General features: G+C 51.2%; 2 protein-coding genes across 4 annotated transcripts in view; one reads left to right on the forward strand and one right to left on the reverse strand.

Moving 5' to 3' along the window:
* Positions 1 to 17,500, reverse strand: part of LOC147087077 (myelin protein P0-like) — a 110,447-nt gene that overhangs the window by 3,066 nt on the left and 89,881 nt on the right. The gene's annotated exons all lie outside the window — the stretch shown is intronic.
* LOC147087078 (myelin protein P0-like) overlaps positions 6,320 to 17,500 on the forward strand; it is an 80,713-nt gene continuing 69,532 nt past the window's right edge. The window contains exons 1-5 of one of the 3 annotated variants that reach the window (XM_085978193.1): positions 6,320 to 6,956; positions 7,118 to 7,204; positions 9,189 to 9,305; positions 12,635 to 12,709; positions 17,323 to 17,500. The exon at positions 17,323 to 17,500 is cut by the window's right edge and continues 11 nt beyond it. In XM_085978193.1, coding sequence (XP_085834319.1) covers positions 6,932 to 6,956; positions 7,118 to 7,204; positions 9,189 to 9,305; positions 12,635 to 12,709; positions 17,323 to 17,432 — 414 coding nt within the window. In that variant the 5' untranslated portion in view covers positions 6,320 to 6,931 and the 3' untranslated portion in view covers positions 17,433 to 17,500. The remainder of the gene's footprint in view (positions 6,957 to 7,117; positions 7,205 to 9,188; positions 9,306 to 12,634; positions 12,710 to 17,322) is intronic. The other 2 variants (XM_085978194.1, XM_085978191.1) reach the window with 2 other exon arrangements.

Consider the following 17,500-nt stretch of genomic DNA (forward strand, 5'->3'; position numbering starts at 1 on the left):
GGGGACTCCTCGCCCCCCCCCCCAGACCGTGGGGTCTCCTCGCCCCCCCCAAACCGTGGGGTCTCCTCGCCCCCCCCCCCCAAACCGTGGGGACTCCTCGCCCCCCCCCCCAGACCGTGGGGACACCTCGCCACCCCCCCCCAGACCGTGGGGACACCTCGCCCCCCCCCCAAACCGTGGGGACACCTCCCCCCCCCACAAACCGTGGGGACTCCTCCCCCCCCCCAAACCGTGGGGACTCCTCCCCCCCCCCCCAAACCGTGGGGACACCTCCCCCCCCCCCAAACCGTGGGGACTCCTCCCCCCCCCCAAACCGTGGGGACTCCTCCCCCCCCCCAAGCCGTGGGGACACCTCCCCCCCCCCAAACCGTGGGGACTCCTCCCCCCCCCCCACACCGTGGAGACTCCTCCCCCCCCCCAAACCGTGGGGACACCTCCCCCCCCCCCCCAACCGTGGGGACTCCTCCCCCCCCCCAAACCGTGGGGACTCCTCCCCCCCCCCCTCAAACCGTGGGGACACTCGCCCCCCCCAACCGTGGGGACTCCTCGCCCCCCCCCCAAACCGTGGGGACTCCTCCCCCCCCCCAAACCGTGGGGACACCTCGCCCCCCCCAGACCGTGGGGACTCCTCGCCCCCCCCCCAAACCGTGGGGACTCCTCCCCCCCCCAAACCGTGGGGACTCCTCCCCCCCCCCCCAAACCGTGGGGACACCTCGCCCCCCCCCCAAACTGAAGCAGGAAATCATCTGCGATGCCGCCATAGTCGAAACAGCCCGCAACCACAACAGCGTCTGGGCTGACCCACCGAGGAGGGAGGACCGCAGGGACACTCGCCAAGGGGCAAGGGTGGAACTCGCACCCAATTAATCCGCCAGGAAAGAGATCGCCAAGGAACCCTGAAACAAGCATGACCCCCTGAACCCCCCCCCCGACCGCACCCCCCCCCCCCCCCCCGGTGTTACTCACCGTCGCGCACAGAAGACGGTTGAGAGCGGAATCCGCAAACACCGGCGGCTCGCCTCCCTGCGAGAGAGAGAGAGAGAATCAATACAAGCCAAGCATAGTCTGTGGCTGATCCACAGGGCAGAGGTGCAGAGAGAGAGAGAAGAAGGGAGAGAGACACACAGAGAGAGAGAATTAGCAAACACTTCGACACACAAAGGTTGGTCGAAGTTTGGAACTCTCTTCCGCAAGCGGCAATTGATGCTGGGGATCGATTGTTAATGTTAAATCGCAGATTGATAGCTTTCTGTGAACCAAAGGTATTGAGGGATATGGGTCAAAGGCGGCTGGATGGTGTTGGCCCCAGATCAGACATGATCTCATTGAATGGCGGAACAGGCTCGAGGGGCTGAATGGGCCTCCTCCTGTTCCTGTGTAACAGGCTCGAGGGGCTGAATGGGCCTCCTCCTGTTCCTGTGTAACAGGCTAAAGGGGCTGAATGGGCCTCCTCCTGTTCCTGTGTTCCTAAAGAGCTTTGGGGCGCTATATAAATACAAGTCTCTCTTCTTTTACCATTGGCGGCCGTGCCTTCAGCTGCCTGGGGCCCTGAGCTCTGGAATTCCCTCCCTAAACCTCTCCGCCTCTCTCTCCTCCTTTAAGACGCTCCTTAGAACCGACCTCTTTGTCACCTGTCCTAATATCTCCTTAACATAAGAACATAAGCAATAGGAGCAGGAGTCGGCCATTCGGCCCCTCGAGCCTGCTCCGCCATTCAATAAGATCATGGCTGATCTGATCCTAACCGCCAATCCACTATCACAGAACCATCTCCTGAATCTAACAGAAATAGACACACGAAATAGGAGCAGGATCAGGCTACACGGCCCCTGGGCCCGCTCCGCTACCCACAGGGCCATGACCGATCCGAACCTAGACTCATGTCCAAATTCCTGCCCGCTCCCCGTAACCCTTAATTCCCTTTACTTCGAGGAAACTGTCTATTTCTGTTTAAATTTATGTAACGATGTAGCTTCTACAGCTTTTTGGGGCAGCATATTCCATGGACCTACCACCCTCTGAGTGAAGTAGTTCCTCCTCATCTCAGTTTTGAAAGAGCAGCCCCTTATTCTAAGACTATGCCCCCTAGTTCTAGTTTCACCCATCATCGGGAACATCCACCTGATCCAACCCCTTCACAATCTTATATGTTTCAATAAGATCGCCTCTCATTCTTCTGAACTCCAATGAGTAGAGTCCCAATTTACTCAACCTCTCCTCATATGTCCATCCCCCTCATCCCCGGGATTAACCGAGTGAACCTTCTTTGTACTGACTCGAGAGCAAGTATGTCTTTAAGTGGCTCGGTGTCAGATTTTGTTTGATAATCGCTCCTATGAAGCGACTTGGGACGTTTTACTACGTTGCAGGCACTATATAAATGCACGTTATTCTTATGAAGAGACGGACGTCACTCGTAGATCTCCCGTGGCATTGCGCACTGGGAGTCAAGGCCGAGTGTATTCTGGGGGGCGGGGGGGGGGGGGGTTATATTGGGTTAGGCAAATCCTCGGTCCACATTCACAAGGGAGACTTCCTATGTAAACCCGTGCATGTCACGCCACAGCTGCAGCGCCCCCCAACTGGCCAGCAAGGCACAACTGTGGCGTGACAGTTTACATAGGAATTTCCCCACTGTAAAAATCCAAGTAGGTGGTGGGGGGTGCAGGGAAAGGTTACTAAACATTTGTTACAGATATAAAAATTACTGCCTGGGTTGGGAGATTTATTCACTGCCTGTAATTAAACATTAGCCCTCCCCTTTAAATAAATACCTTTAAATGTCTCATTTGCCAATATAAGCTAATGCAAACCCTCCAAAATCATGTATTTGATTAAATTCCAACCCAGGGCATTTAATTCACCCTCAAAACTTTGAAAAAAAAAGCTTTTCAATCAATAAAAAGACGAGAATAATTTTTAAATGTACATCAGTCTTCAGTAACACTGACCTCCACAGCAACGCCATCTTTGATTTACCCTGTGTCGCGCTCGCAGTGACATCAGGGGGCGGCTTCATTGCCCTTGAGTTGAACGGCAGGCCGCCATCTTTGATTTACCAGTTTGTCGCGGCCTGTTGACGTTGAGTAGGACGCCATCTTTGATTTTCCTCCGAGCCCGATGCTTGCCCAGACATGGGCGGATGTGACGTAACGTGCTGGCAGATGTGCGGTCCCCTCGGCTTCGCATTACCGTCTAGAACAGGCGGCGCCATCTTTGCTTATCCACCAGCTTCTTTGTGCGTGTTGGTGGAGGGTTCGAATCCGGGACCAGCCCAGAATTTTGTCCCTGATGCTCATTCGTGGAGTTAAAATTCTTTATTAAAGCCTGTGATCAATTATTAACAATAAACAAGAAATTAGGTAGAACAATCCACTATTGAGAAATCAGTAATATTTTTATAATTAAAAGTGCTAATTTAAGATTATTAACACCACAAAATTGTAGGGTGGCCTTTATTGCAAATTAGAGTGTAAAAATAAGGACATCTTGCTGCAATTATATATTGGCACCAAGTCCCGTCCGCCCATCTCCGCTGTGCTCTACATTGGCTCCTGGTTAAGCAGCGCCTCAATTTCAAAATTCTCATCCTTGTTTTCAAATCCCTCCATGGCCCTCAACCCTCCCTATCTCTGTAACCTCCTCCAGCCCCGACACACCTCCCTATCTCTGTAACCTCCTCCAGCCCCTACACCCTCCCTATCTCTGCAACCTCCTCCAGCCCCTACACCCCTCCCTATCTCTGTAACCTCCTCCAGTCGTACACCCCTCCCTATCTCTGTAACCTCCTCCAGCCCCTACAACCCTCCCTATCTCTGTAACCTCCTCCAGCCCCTACAACCCTCCCTATCTCTGTAACCTCCTCCAGCCTCTACACCCCTCCCTATTCCTGTAACCTCCTCCAGCCCCTACACCCTTCCCTATCTCCGTAACCTCCTCCAGCCCCTACAACCCTCCCTATCTCTGTAACCACTTCCAGTCCCTACAACCCTCCCTATCTCTGTAACCTCCTCCAACCCCCACACCCCTCCCTATCTCTGTAACCTCCTCCAGCCCTACAACCCTCCCTATCTCTGTAACCTCCTCCAGCCCTACAACCCTCCCTATCTCTGTAACCTCCTCCAGCCCCACAACACACCCATCCCGAGATATTTGCGCTCCTCTAATTGAATGGCCTCCTCCTGTTCCTGTATAACAGGCTCGAGGGGCTGAATGGGCCTCCTCCTGTTCCTGTGTAACAGGCTCGAGGGGCTGAATGGGCCTCCTCCTGATCCTGTGTAACAGGCTCGAGGGGCTGAATGGGCATCCTCCTGTTCATGTGCAACAGGCTCGAGGTGCTGAATGGGACTCCTCCTGTTCCTGTGTAACAGGCTCGAGGTGCTGAATGGGACTCCTCCTGTTCCTGTGTAACAGGCTCGAGGGGCTGAATGGCCTCCTCCTGTTCCTGTGTAACAGGCTCGAGGGGCTGAATGGCCTCCTCCTGTTCCTGTGTAACAGGCTTGAGGGGCTGAATGGGCCTCCTCCTGTTCCTGTGTAACAGGCTCGAGGGGCTGAATGGTCCTCCTCCTGTTCCTGTGTAACAGGCTCGAAGGGCTGAGTGGGCCTCCTCCTAATCCTGTGTAACAGGCTCGAGGGGCTGAATGGGCCTCCTCCTGTTCATGTGCAACAGGCTCAAGGTGCTGAATGGGCCTCCTCCTGTTCCTGTGTAACAGGCTCGAGGGGCTGAATGGGCCTCCTCCTGTTCCTGTGTAACAGGCTCGAGGGGCTGAATGGGCCTCCTCCTGTTCCTGTGTAACAGGCTCGAGGGGCTGAATGGGCCTCCTCCTGTTGCTGTGTAACAGGCTCAAGCGGGACTGAATGGGCCTCCTCCTGTTTCTGTGTAACAGGCTCGAGGGGTGAATGGGCCTCCTCCTGTGTAGCAGGCTCGAGGGGCTGAATGGGCCTCCTCCTGTGTAGCAGGCTCGAGGGGCTGAATGGGCCTCCTCCTGTTCCTGTGTAACAGGCTCAAGGAGCTGAATGGGCCTCCTCCTGTTCCTGTGTAACAGGCTCGAGGGGCTGAATGGGCCTCCTCCTGTTCCTGTGTAACAGGCTCGAGGGGCTGAATGGGCCTCCTCCTGTTCCTGTGTAGCAGGCTCGAGGGGCTGAATGGGCCTCCTCCTGTGTAACAGGCTCGAGGGGCTGAATGGGCCTCCTCCTGTTCCTGTGTAACAGGCTCAAGGGGCTGAATGGGCCTCCTCCTGTTCCTGTGTAACAGGCTCGAGGGGCTGAATGGGCCTCCTCCTGTTCCTGTGTAACAGGCTCGAGGGGCTGAATGGGCCTCCTCCTGTTCCTGTGTAACAGTCTTGAGGGGCTGAATGGCCTCCTCCTGTTCCTGTGTAACAGGCTCGAGCGGGACTGAATGGGCCTCCTCCTGTTCCTGTGTAACAGGCTCGAGCGGGGCTGAATGGGCCTCCTCCTGTTCCTGTGTAACAGGCTCGAGAGGCTGAATGGGCCTCCTCCTGTTCCTGTGTAAGAGGCTCGAGGGGCTGAATGGGCCTCCTCCTGTTCCTGTGTAACAGTCTTGAGGGGCTGAATGGCCTCCTCCTGTTCCTGTGTAACAGGCTCGAGCGGGACTGAATGGGCCTCCTCCTGTTTCTGTGTAACAGGCTCGAGGGGAGTGAATGGGCCTCCTCCTCCTGTGTAACAGGCTCGAGGGGCTGAATGGGCCTCTTCCTGTGTAACAGGCTCGAGGGGCTGAATGGGCCTCCTCCTGTTCCTGAGGTGGGACCTTGGTGTGCATGTACACAGATCCCTGAAGACAGCAGGACAGGTAGATAAGGTGGTTAAAAAGGCATATGGGATCCTTGCCTTCATTAGCCGAGGCATAGAATATACGAGCAGGGAGGTTATGATGGAGCTGTACAAAACGCTAGTTAGGCCACAGCTGGAATACTGTGTGCAGTTCTGGTCGCCACACTATAGGAAGGATGAGATTGCATTGGAGAGGGTGCAGAGCAGATTCACCAGGATGTTACCTGGGCTGGAGCGCCTCAGCTATGAAGAGAGACTGGACAGGCTGGGGTTGTTTTCCTTAGAGCAGAGAAGGCTGAGGGGGGACCTGATTGAGGTGTGCAGAATTATGAGGGGCATAGATAGGGTAGATAGAAAGCAACTTTCCCCCTTAGTAGAGGGGTCAATAACCAGGGGGCATAGTTTCAAGGTAAGGGGCAGGAGGTTTAGAGGGGTTTTGAGGAAAAACCTTTTCACCCAGAGGGTGGTTGGAATCTGGAACTCACTGCCTGAAAGAGTGGTCGAGGCAGGAACCCTCACAACATTCAAGGAGCATTTAATCAGTCGAAAAGACTCCTCTAAGCGAGACAAGACGGTCGTGAGAAACGGCTCCGGAAAAACCGGGGGAGAGAGAGAGAGAGAGAGCGCCCACAAAATGGCCGCCGGGCCTAGTACGGTGCATCAAAACCCGGCCCTCGATTGCTTCGAGACTGCTCTGAAAACGGCAAGCGGGCAAATTCCCCGGCCATCTTTCTCTTTCTCTCTCTCTCTGTGTGGAAGCAAGTGACAGCAAGAGAATAGAAGATTGGGGGGGGGTCCACAGGGTCGCGCCCATGGCAACGGCAGCAAACCGGGAGCGAGGCCTTCCTTAGCAACCGAGCCTCCTCGGCAGCATCGAGCTGTTGTGGTTACCGAGCGGGGACGGTGGAGCAGGGGGAGGGCGGAACGGGCAGGGAGGAGGAAGGGGAGATCTAGATCTCTGCTTCTCTCTCTCCCTTCGAATCGCTTCTCCGATTCAGTCTCGCTTTGCAAAGGCCGGGCTTTGGTAGGCCGGGAACCGTCCCCTTTCGGCAACACGGCGGGACGGTGCGGGGTGTTCAAGGGTCGGAGGGCACCGGCAAGCATTCATCTGCTCGCCGGCCACGGATAAAGGCAGCTGCAGATGTTTGTGACACTTAAGCATGGCGGTGAGTGATCGGTTTGCGGGCTGGAGCCTGCGACTGGCTACGCCAGCACAGGCCGGTTCACGGGACTTGTGCTCTTCCTGTGCCTGTGTGCGTCAGGCCCGGTACCGCACCAGGAGAGGCGTTCGTTCACTGACTGGTTCTCTATTCTGCTCCCCCCACAGATAACCAGTCTCTCTTGCTGAATATTCGATGCCGCATTCAATTGTTACTGGAATACATCAGGGCTCATTGCTCCTGCAGTCCTGAAGGTAAAACCCGTGCTGTACCTGCCCTGGGAGTGTTTGATGGGACAGTGTAGAGGGAGCTTTACTCTGTATCTAACCCCATGCTGTACCTGCCCTGGGAGTGTTTGATGGGACAGTGTAGAGGGAGCTTTACTCTGTATCTGACCCCGTGCTGTACCTGCCCTGGGAGTGTTTGATGGGACAGTGTAGAGGGAGCTTTACTCTGTATCTAACCCGTGCTGTACCTGCCCTGGGAGTGTTTGATGGGACAGTGTAGAGGGAGCTTTACTCTGTATCTAACCCGTGCTGTACCTGCCCTGGGAGTGTTTGATGGGACAGTGTAGAGGGAGCTTTACTCTGTATCTAACCCGTGCTGTACCTGCCCTGGGAGTGTTTGATGGGACAGTGTAGAGGGAGCTTTACTCTGTATCTAACCCCTGCTGTCCCTGCCCTGGGAGTGTTTGATGGGACAGTGTAGAGGGAGCTTTACTCTGTATCTAACCCGTGCTGTACCTGCCCCGGGAGTGTTTGATGGGACAGTGTAGAGGGAGCTTTACTCTGTATCTAACCCTGTGCTGTACCTGCCCTGGGAGTGTTTGATGGGACAGTGTAGAGGGAGCTTTACTCTGTATCTAACCCGTGCTGTACCTGTCCTGGGAGTGTTTGATGGGACAGTGTAGAGGGAGTTTTACTCTGTATCTAACCCCGTGCTGTACCTGCCCTGGGAGTGTTTGATGGGACAGTGTAGAGGGAGCTTTACTCTGTATCTAACCCTGTGCTGTACCTGCCCTGGGAGTGTTTGATGGGACAGTGTAGAGGGAGCTTTACTCTGTATCTAACCCGTGCTGTACCTGTCCTGGGAGTGTTTGATGGGACAGTGTAGAGGGAGTTTTACTCTGTATCTAACCCCGTGCTGTACCTGCCCTGGGAGTGTTTGATGGGAGAGTGTAGAGGGAGCTTTACTCTGTATCTAACCCCGTGCTGTACCTGCCCTGGGAGTGTTTGATGGAACAGTGTAGAGGGAGCTTTACTCTGTATCTAACCCCGTGCTGTACCTGCCCTGGGAGTGTTTGATGGGACAGTGTAGAGGGAGCTTTACTCTGTATCTAACCCCGTGCTGTACCTGCCCTGGGAGTGTTTGATGGGAGAGTGTAGAGGGAGCTTTACTCTGTATCTAACCCCGTGCTGTACCTGCCCTGGGAGTGTTTGATGGGACAGTGTAGAGGGAGTTTTACTCTGTATCTAACCCCGTGCTGTACCTGCCTTGCGAGTGTTTGATGGGACAGTGTAGAAGGAGCTTTACTCTGTATCTAACCCCGTGCTGTACCTACCCTGGGAGTGTTTGATGGGACAGTGTAGAGGGAGCTTTACTCTGTATCTAACCCGTGCTGTACCTGCCCTGGGAGTGTTTGATGGGGACAATGTAGAGGGAGCTTTACTCTGTATCTAACCCGTGCTGTACCTGCCCTGGGAGTGTTTGATGGGACAGTGTAGAGGGAGCTCTACTCTGTATCTAACCCGTGCTGTACCTGCCCTGGGAGTGTTTGATGGGACAGTGTAGAGGGAGCTTTACTCTGTATCTAACCCGTGCTGTACCTGTCCTGGGATTGTTTGATGGGACAGTGTAGAGGGAGTTTTACTCTGTATCTAACCCCGTGCTGTACCTGCCTTGCGAGTGTTTGATGGGACAGTGTAGAGGGAGCTTTACTCTGTATCTAACCCCGTGCTGTACCTGCCCTGGGAGTGTTTGATGGGACCGTGTAGAGGGAGCTTTACTCTGTATCTAACCCGTGCTGTACCTGCCCTGGGAGTGTTTGATGGGGCAGTGTAGAGGGAGCTTTACTCTGTATCTAACCCCGTGCTGTACCTGCCCTGGGAGTGTTTGATGGGACCGTGTAGAGGGAGCTTTACTCTGTATCTAACCCGTGCTGTACCTGCCCTGGGAGTGTTTGATGGGACAATGTAGAGGGAGCTTTACTCTGTATCTAACCGAGATTGTCTATTTCAGTGGAAATTGATTTGAGCGATGAATCTGGGATGGTCAAACAGCTTGCCATATTCCCGAATCGATACGCCTCTGAATTACTGAGCGACCGAGAGCTGCTGATCCTCGTGAGAGTGGAGAGTGAGTGTCTCAGAGTCTATTGAAAGATGCCTTATCAAGAAAGTTATGTTAAACTTGTATCGAACCGTGGTACGGTCAGGTAGACAACCCTATCTCCAGCCACATAGATGCCCCAGTGCTGGAAAGGGCTATAATTGAACTCTACCAGATCTTTACAGGACACCAGCTGTACAAATAGGACATATACGAACACACAGATCCAAGGTTCCATATCCCTTGGTTAGATCACACTCGGAGCACTACGCACAGCTCTGGTCCCCATATACCTTGGTTAGACCACACTTGGAGCACTGTGCACAGTTCTGGTCTCCATATACCTTGGTTCGACCACACTTGGAGCACTGTGCACAGTTCTGGTCTCCATATACCTTGGTTAGACCACACTTGGAGCACTGTGCACAGTTCTGGTCTCCATATACCTTGGTTAGACCGCACTTGGAGCACTGTGCACAGTTCTGGTCTCCATATACCTTGGTTAGACTACACTTGGAGCACTGTGCACAGTTCTGGTCTCCATATACCTTGGTTAGACCACACCTGGAGCACTATGCACAGTTCTGGTCTCCATCTACCTTGGTTAGACCACACTTGGAGCACTGTGCACAGTTCTGGTCTCCATATACCTTGGTTAGACCACACTTGGAGCACTGTGCACAGTTCTAGTCTCCATATACCTTGGTTAGACCACACTTGGAGCACTGTGCACAGTTCTGGTCTCCATATACCTTGGTTAGACCACACTTGGAGTACTGTGCACAGTTCTGGTCTCCATATACCTTGGTTAGACCACACTTGGAGCACTGTGCACAGTTCTGGTCTCCATATACCTTGGTTAGACCACACTTGGAGTACTGTGCACAGTTCTGGTCTCCATATACCTTGGTTAGACCACACTTGGAGCACTGTGCACAGTTCTGGCCTCCATATACCTTGGTTAGACCACACTTGGAGCACTGTGCACAGTTCTGGTCTCCATATACCTTGGTTAGACCACACTTGGAGCACTGTGCACAGTTCTGGTCTCCATATACCTTGGTTAGACCACACTTGGAGCACTGTGCACAGTTCTGGTCTCCATATACCTTGGTTAGACCGCACTTGGAGCACTGTGCACTGTTCTGGTCTCCATATACCTTGGTTAGACCGCACTTGGAGCACTGTGCACTGTTCTGGTCTCCATATACCTTGGTTAGACCGCACCTGGAGCACTGTGCACAGTTCTGGTCTCCAGATACCTTGGTTCGACCACACTTGGAGCATTGTGCACAGTTCTGGTCTCCATATACCTTGGTTAGACCACACCTGGAGCACTGTGCACAGTTTTCGTCTCCATATACCTTGGTTAGACCACATTTGGAGCGCTGTGCACAGTTCTGGTCTCCGTATACCTTGGTTAGACCACACTTGGAGCACTATGCACAGTTCTGGTCTCCATCTACCTTGGTTAGACCACACTTGGAGCACTGTGCACAGTTCTGGTCTCCAGATACCTTGGTTAGACCACACTTGGAGCACTGTGCACAGTTCTGGTCTCCATATACCTTGGTTAGACCACACTTGGAGCACTGTGCACAGTTCTGGTCCCCATATACCTTGGTTAGACCACACTTGGAGCACCATGCACAGTTCTGGTCTCCATATATCTTGGTTAGATCACACTTGGAGCACTGTGCAAAGTTCTGGTCTCCAGATACCTTGGTTAGACCACACTTGGAGCATTGTGCACAGTTCTGGTCTCCATATACCTTGGTTAGACCACACTTGGAGCACCGTGCACAGTTCTGGTCTCCATATACCTGGGTTAGTCCACACTTGGAGCACTGTGCACAGTTCTGGTCTCCAGATACCTTGGTTAGACCACACTTGGAGCACTGTGCACAGTTCTGGTCTCCAGATACCTTGGTTAGACCACACTTGGAGCACTGTGCACAGTTCTAGTCTCCGTATCCCTTGGTTAGACCACACTTGGAGCACTGTGCACAGTTCTGGTCCCCACATACCTTGGTAAGACCACACTTGGAGCACTGTGCACAGTTCTGGTCTCCATATACCTTGGTTAGACCGCACTTGGAGCACTGTGCACAGTTCTGGTCTCCATATAGCTTGGTTAGACCACACTTGGAGCATTGTGCACAGTTCTGGTCTCCATATACCTTGGTTAGACCACACTTGGAGCACTGTGCACAGTTCTGGTCTCCATATACCTTGGTTAGACCACACTTGGAGCACTGTGCACAGTTCTGGTCCCCACATACCTTGGTAAGACCATGTTTTACTACATTTACTGGGCTGATACCAGACTGAGAGGTTATAACAAGCAGGAAAGGATGAATACAAGGCTGAGGGGTGACCTGATAGCGGTCTTTAATATTACGAAGGGGTTCGATAGGGTAGACGTAGAGAAGATGTTTCCACTTGCGGGCAAGACCAGAACTAGGGGCCATCAATATAAGATAGTCACTAATAAATCCAATCGGGAATTCAGGAGAAACTTCTTTACCCAGAGAGTGGTGAGAATGTGGAACTCGCTACCACAGGGAGTGGTCAAGGCGAATAGTATAGATGCATTTAAGGGGAAGCTGGATAAACACACGAGGGAGAAGGGAATAGAAGGATCTGGTGATGGGGTGAGATGAAGAGGGGTGGGAGGAGACTCGAGTGGAGCAGAAACACCGGCATCGACCGGTGGGGCCGAATGGGATCTTTCTGTGCCGTAGACTCCATTAACTCAATGTAAATTGATGAAGCTCTCTTGGGTTTGATATTAGATAGATGTATGAGGAGAGATTGGGTCGATTGGGCTTATACTCACTGGAGTTTAGAAGATTGAGAGGGGATCTCATCGAAACCTATAAAATTCTGTCAGGCCTGGACAGACTAGATGCAGGAAGGATGTTCCCGATGGACGGGGAGTCCAGAACCAGGGGTCACAGTCTAAGGATAAGGGGTAAGCCATTTAGGACTGAAATGAGGAGGAATTTCTTCACCCAGAGAGTGGTGAACCTGTGGAATTCTCTGCCACAGAGGGCGGTGGAGGCCAATTCATTAAATATATTCAAGAAAGAGTTGGATATATTTCTTAAGGCTAAAGGGATCAAGGGATATGGGGAGAAGGCAGGGACAGGGTACTGAATTTGGATGATCAGCCATGATCGCATTGAATGGCGGAGCAGGCTCGAGGGGCCGAATGGCCTACTCCTGCTCCTATCTTCGATGTTTCGATGTTGGGGTTGAGGTAAGATATTGGGTTGTGGAGTGTGTTATTGGGGTACGGCGTGAGATAGTGGGGTCAATTGATGAGGGCTTGAATCCCTCTTGTCTCATTGCAGGGTCTGAGGGGATTGGAACACCCGTCTACATCCCACTTCTCCGGAACAACGCGATCATCAACTCCAGCTTCCTCTGTGAGTGTCGACTGGGGACTGAGAGACACCAGTCAGTGCACAGATATCTCCCCGAGAGAGAGAGGGACTGAGAGACACCAGTCAGTGTACAGATATCTCCCTGAGGGAGAGGGACTGAGAGACACCAGTCAGTGTACAGATATCTCCCTGAGAGAGAGAGGGACTGAGAGACACCAATCACTGTACAGATATCTCCCTGAGAGACACCAGTCAGTGTACAGATATCTCCCTGCGAGAGAGAGGGACTGAGAGACACCAGTCAGTGTACAGATATCTCCCTGAGAGAGAGGGACTGAGAGACACCAGTCAGTGTACAGATATCTCCCCGAGAGAGAGAGGGACTGAGAGACACCAGTCAGTGTACAGATATCTCCCTGAGAGAGAGGGACTGAGAGACACCAGTCAGTGTACAGTTATCTCCCTGAGAGAGAGGGACTGAGAGACACCAGTCAATGTACAGATATCTCCCTGAGAGAGAGGGACTGAGAGACACCAGTCAGTGTACAGATATCTCCCCGAGAGAGAGGGACTGAGAGACACCAGTCAGTGTACAGATATCTCCCTGAGAGAGAGGGATTGAGACACCAGTCAGTGTACAGATATCTCCCTGAGAGAGAGGGGACTGAGAGACACCAGTCAGTGTACAGATATCTCCCCGAGAGAGAGGGACTGAGAGACACCAGTCAGTGTACAGATATCTCCCTGAGAGAGAGGGACTGAGAGACACCAGTCAGTGCACAGATATCTCCCTGAGGGAGAGGGACTGAGAGACACCAGTCAGTGTACAGATATCTCCCCGAGAGAGAGAGGGACTGAGAGACACCAGTCAGTGTACAGATATCTCCCTGAGAGAGAGGGACTGAGAGACACCAGTCAGTGTACAGATATCTCCCTGAGAGAGAGAGACTGAGAGACACCAGTCAATGTACAGATATCTCCCTGAGAGAGAGGGACTGAGAGACACCAGTCAGTGTACAGATATCTCCCCGAGAGAGAGGGACTGAGAGACACCAGTCAGTGTACAGATATCTCCCTGAGAGAGAGAGACTGAGAGACACCAGTCAGTGTACAGATATCTCCCTGAGAGAGAGGGACTGAGAGACACCAGTCAGTGTACAGATATCTCCCTGAGAGAGAGGGACTGAGAGACACCAGTCAGTGTACAGATATCTCCCTGAGAGAGAGGGACTGAGACACCAGTCAGTGTACAGATATCTCCCTGAGAGAGAGGGACTGAGACACCAGTCAGTGTGCAGATATCTCCCTGAGAGAGAGGGACTGAGAGACACCAGTCAGTGTACAGATATCTCCCTGAGAGAGAGGGACTGAGAGACACCAGTCAGAGTACGGATATCTCCCTGAAATCAGCAGAACCTTGACCTGCTGGAGTCGTACTGCCAGACTTGGGCCCTGACAATAAATCCCCAAAAAACCAAAGTCCTTGTGTTCCAGCAAAGATCCAAACATCAGGGACCCAAAATAAATTTCACACTAGGAACAACCAAAATTGAACAAACCACTAACTACACATACTTGGGCTTAAAAATCAGTTCTACGGGAAACTTCAAACTGGCTGTGAATGAACTGAAAGAGAAAGCAAGAAGGGCTTTCTATGCCATCAAAAAATCAATCCAAATAGAAATCCCAATTAGCATTTGGCTCAAAATTTTCAAATCAGTAATTGAACCAATTGCACTCTATGGCAGTGAGGTATGGGGACCGCTAACACAACAAGAATTTGCAAAATGGGACAAACACCCAATTGAGATCCTACATGCAGAATTCTGTAAAAGTATCCTCCGGACTCAAAGGAAAACAGTAAACAATGCATGCAGGGCGGAACTAGGCCAATATCCATTAATAATCACTATCCAAAAAAGAGCCACCAAATTTTGGAATCACCTACAAATGAGCAACCCCCAATGCTATCACTACGACGCCCTGAAATGCCAAGAGCTGACCATAAAGAAGAATACCCTCAGTCAACTAGTCCTGGGACTCAGTGAAGTAACTACTAACACTACTAACAATAACCAGCCCCAGGACAGTGACAGGGTAACACAAAGAATTCGACCCAACACAATCGTCGCTAAGCAAAAGGAAAAATATCTGACATATTGGGCAGAAACAACAAAAACCCAAAGCAAACTCAATTGCTACCTGGCCCTAAACAGACAATACAACATAGCTGATTACCTGACCATGGTAAAGGATAACAAACTGAGAAGAACCTTGACAAGGTACAGACTTAGCAAACATAGCCGAGCGATCGAAAAAGGTAGACACAGGCAGACCCGGCTACCAAGAGAGGACAGGATATGCTCTCACTGCAGTCAGGGAGTAGTGGAGACAGAGATGCACTTCCTCACAGCCTGTGGAAAATATCAGGGCATCAGGGAGAATTTCTACCAAAAATTCTCACAAATATGCCCTGAATTCAGAAATCTGAATGACAACCAAAAACTCCCATACCTACTGGGAGAGGAGAGAAGCTGTGTAACACTGGCGGCACACTATGTTACAGCTTGCCATAAACAGAGGGACAACCAGTAAACTAAGAAAAGAGTATATATAAACAATGCGAATGTATATTTATAAACTCAGGGATATACCTGTTTATACACTGTATGAATAGAATTGCGTTTATGTGTTCAACCATAAATGTATTTTGATGCTTTGGCAACATAAGATGTACCTTATCATGCCAATAAAGCGATTTGAATTTGAATTTGAATTTGAGAGAGACTGACAGACACCAGTCAATGTACAGATATCTCCCTGAGAGAGATGGACTGAGAGACACCAGTCAGTGTACAGATATCTCCCTGAGAGAGAGGGACTGAGAGACACCAGTCAGTGTACAGATATCTCCCTGAGAGAGAGGGACTGAGAGACATCAGTCAGTGTACAGATATCTCCCTGAGGGAGAGAGACTGAGAGACACCAGTCAGTGTACAGATATCTCCCTGAGAGAGAGGGACTGAGAGACACCAGTCAGTGTGCAGATATCTCCCAGAGGGAAAGGGACTGAGAGACACCAGTCAGTGTACAGATATCTCCCTGAGAGAGAGGGACTGAGAGACACCAGTCAGTGTACAGTTATCTCCCTGAGAGAGAGGGACTGAGAGACACCAGTCAGTGTACAGATATCTCCCTGAGAGAGAGGGACTGAGAGACACCAGTCAGTATACAGATATCTCCCTGAGAGAGAGGGACTGAGAGACACCAGTCAGTGTACAGATATCTCCCTGAGAGAGAGGGACTGAGAGACACCAGTCAGTGTACAGATATCTCCCTGAGAGAGAGAGACTGAGAGACACCAGTCAGTGTACAGATACCTCCCTGAGAGAGAGGGACTGAGAGACACCAGTCAGTATACAGATATCTCCCTGAGAGAGAGGGACTGAGAGACACCAGTCAGTGTACAGATACCTCCCTGAGAGAGAGGGACTGAGAGACACCAGTCAGTGTACAGATATCTCCCTGAGAGAGAGGGACTGAGAGACACCAGTCAGTGTACAGATATCTCCCTGAGAGAGAGGGACTGAGAGACACCAGTCAGTGTACAGATATCTCCCTGAGAGAGAGGGACTGAGAGACACCAGTCAGTGTACAGATATCTCCCTGAGGGAGAGGGACTGAGAGACACCAGTCAGTGTACAGATATCTCCCTGAGAGAGAGGGACTGAGAGACACCAGTCAGTGTACAGATATCTCCCTGAGAGAGAGGGACTGAGAGACACCAGTCAGTGTACAGATATCTCCCTGAGAGAGAGGGACTGAGAGACACCAGTCAGTGTACAGATATCTCCCTGAGAGAGAGGGAATGAGAGACACCAGTCAGTGTACAGATATCTCGCTGAGAGAGAGGGACTGAGAGACACCTGTCAGTGTACAGATATCTCCCTGAGAGAGAGGGACTGAGAGACACCAGTCAGTGTACAGATATCTCCCTGAGAGAGAGGGACTGAGAGACACCAGTCAGTGTACAGATATCTCCTGAGAGAGAGGAACTGAGTGACTTTAATAATACTTAAGATTTAATAATAAAAACAGTATCTACCATTCCTTTGTCTCCATCCTTCTATCACTCTCTCTCTGTCTCTCTCTCTCTCTGTCTCTCTCTCTCTCCCTCTCTCTCTGTGTGTGTCAGTTCAGTTCAAATGCTTTTATTGGCATGAAAGTTTACAGAGAACCATATTGCCAAAGCTTACATAGCAAAAAGGTACAGTTTTCCAACATTCTGTAGGTGTCAATCGATTTGACATTTGTTGGGTATATACAATATTACTTTTAAACAATATTAATTTTAAACAGTCTTTCTACTTCATTTGGTACGTTCAATATTAATTTTAAACAGTCTTACTTTTAAACAGTCCTCAGGTTGTGACATGTTGTTACATATTTGGCCCCAAGGTATGGTCTGTCTCCTTCTCCTAGGACTAATCTCAATTTTGACAGATCATCCAATTCCTTGAAATCTGGGGTTGTTTGGCTTAGCTTGTTGAATAATATGTTTCTTGATGTGTTGAATTTTTCGCATTTTAGGAGGAAATGCATTTCTGTTTCAACCTCGCCAGCCAGACATTGATCGCATATTCTATTCTCTCTAGGCTGCCAGGATTTCTTGTATCTGCCTTTTTCAATTTCCAGTTGGTGGTCGCTTAGTCTGTACCTGGTGAGGGTCTGTCTCTGTTTTGTGTCTCTGATGGTCGTGAGGTAGTCTGCCAGTTTATATTCTCTTTTTAGGGCCCGGTAACATTCTAATCTGCTTTGGCTTTCGGTTATTTT

Source organism: Somniosus microcephalus, unplaced genomic scaffold (genome assembly GCF_052327205.1).
Source record: "Somniosus microcephalus isolate GS21.2 unplaced genomic scaffold, FLI_Smic_1.0 unresolved_chr6, whole genome shotgun sequence".
NCBI classification, from domain to species: domain Eukaryota; kingdom Metazoa; phylum Chordata; class Chondrichthyes; order Squaliformes; family Somniosidae; genus Somniosus; species Somniosus microcephalus.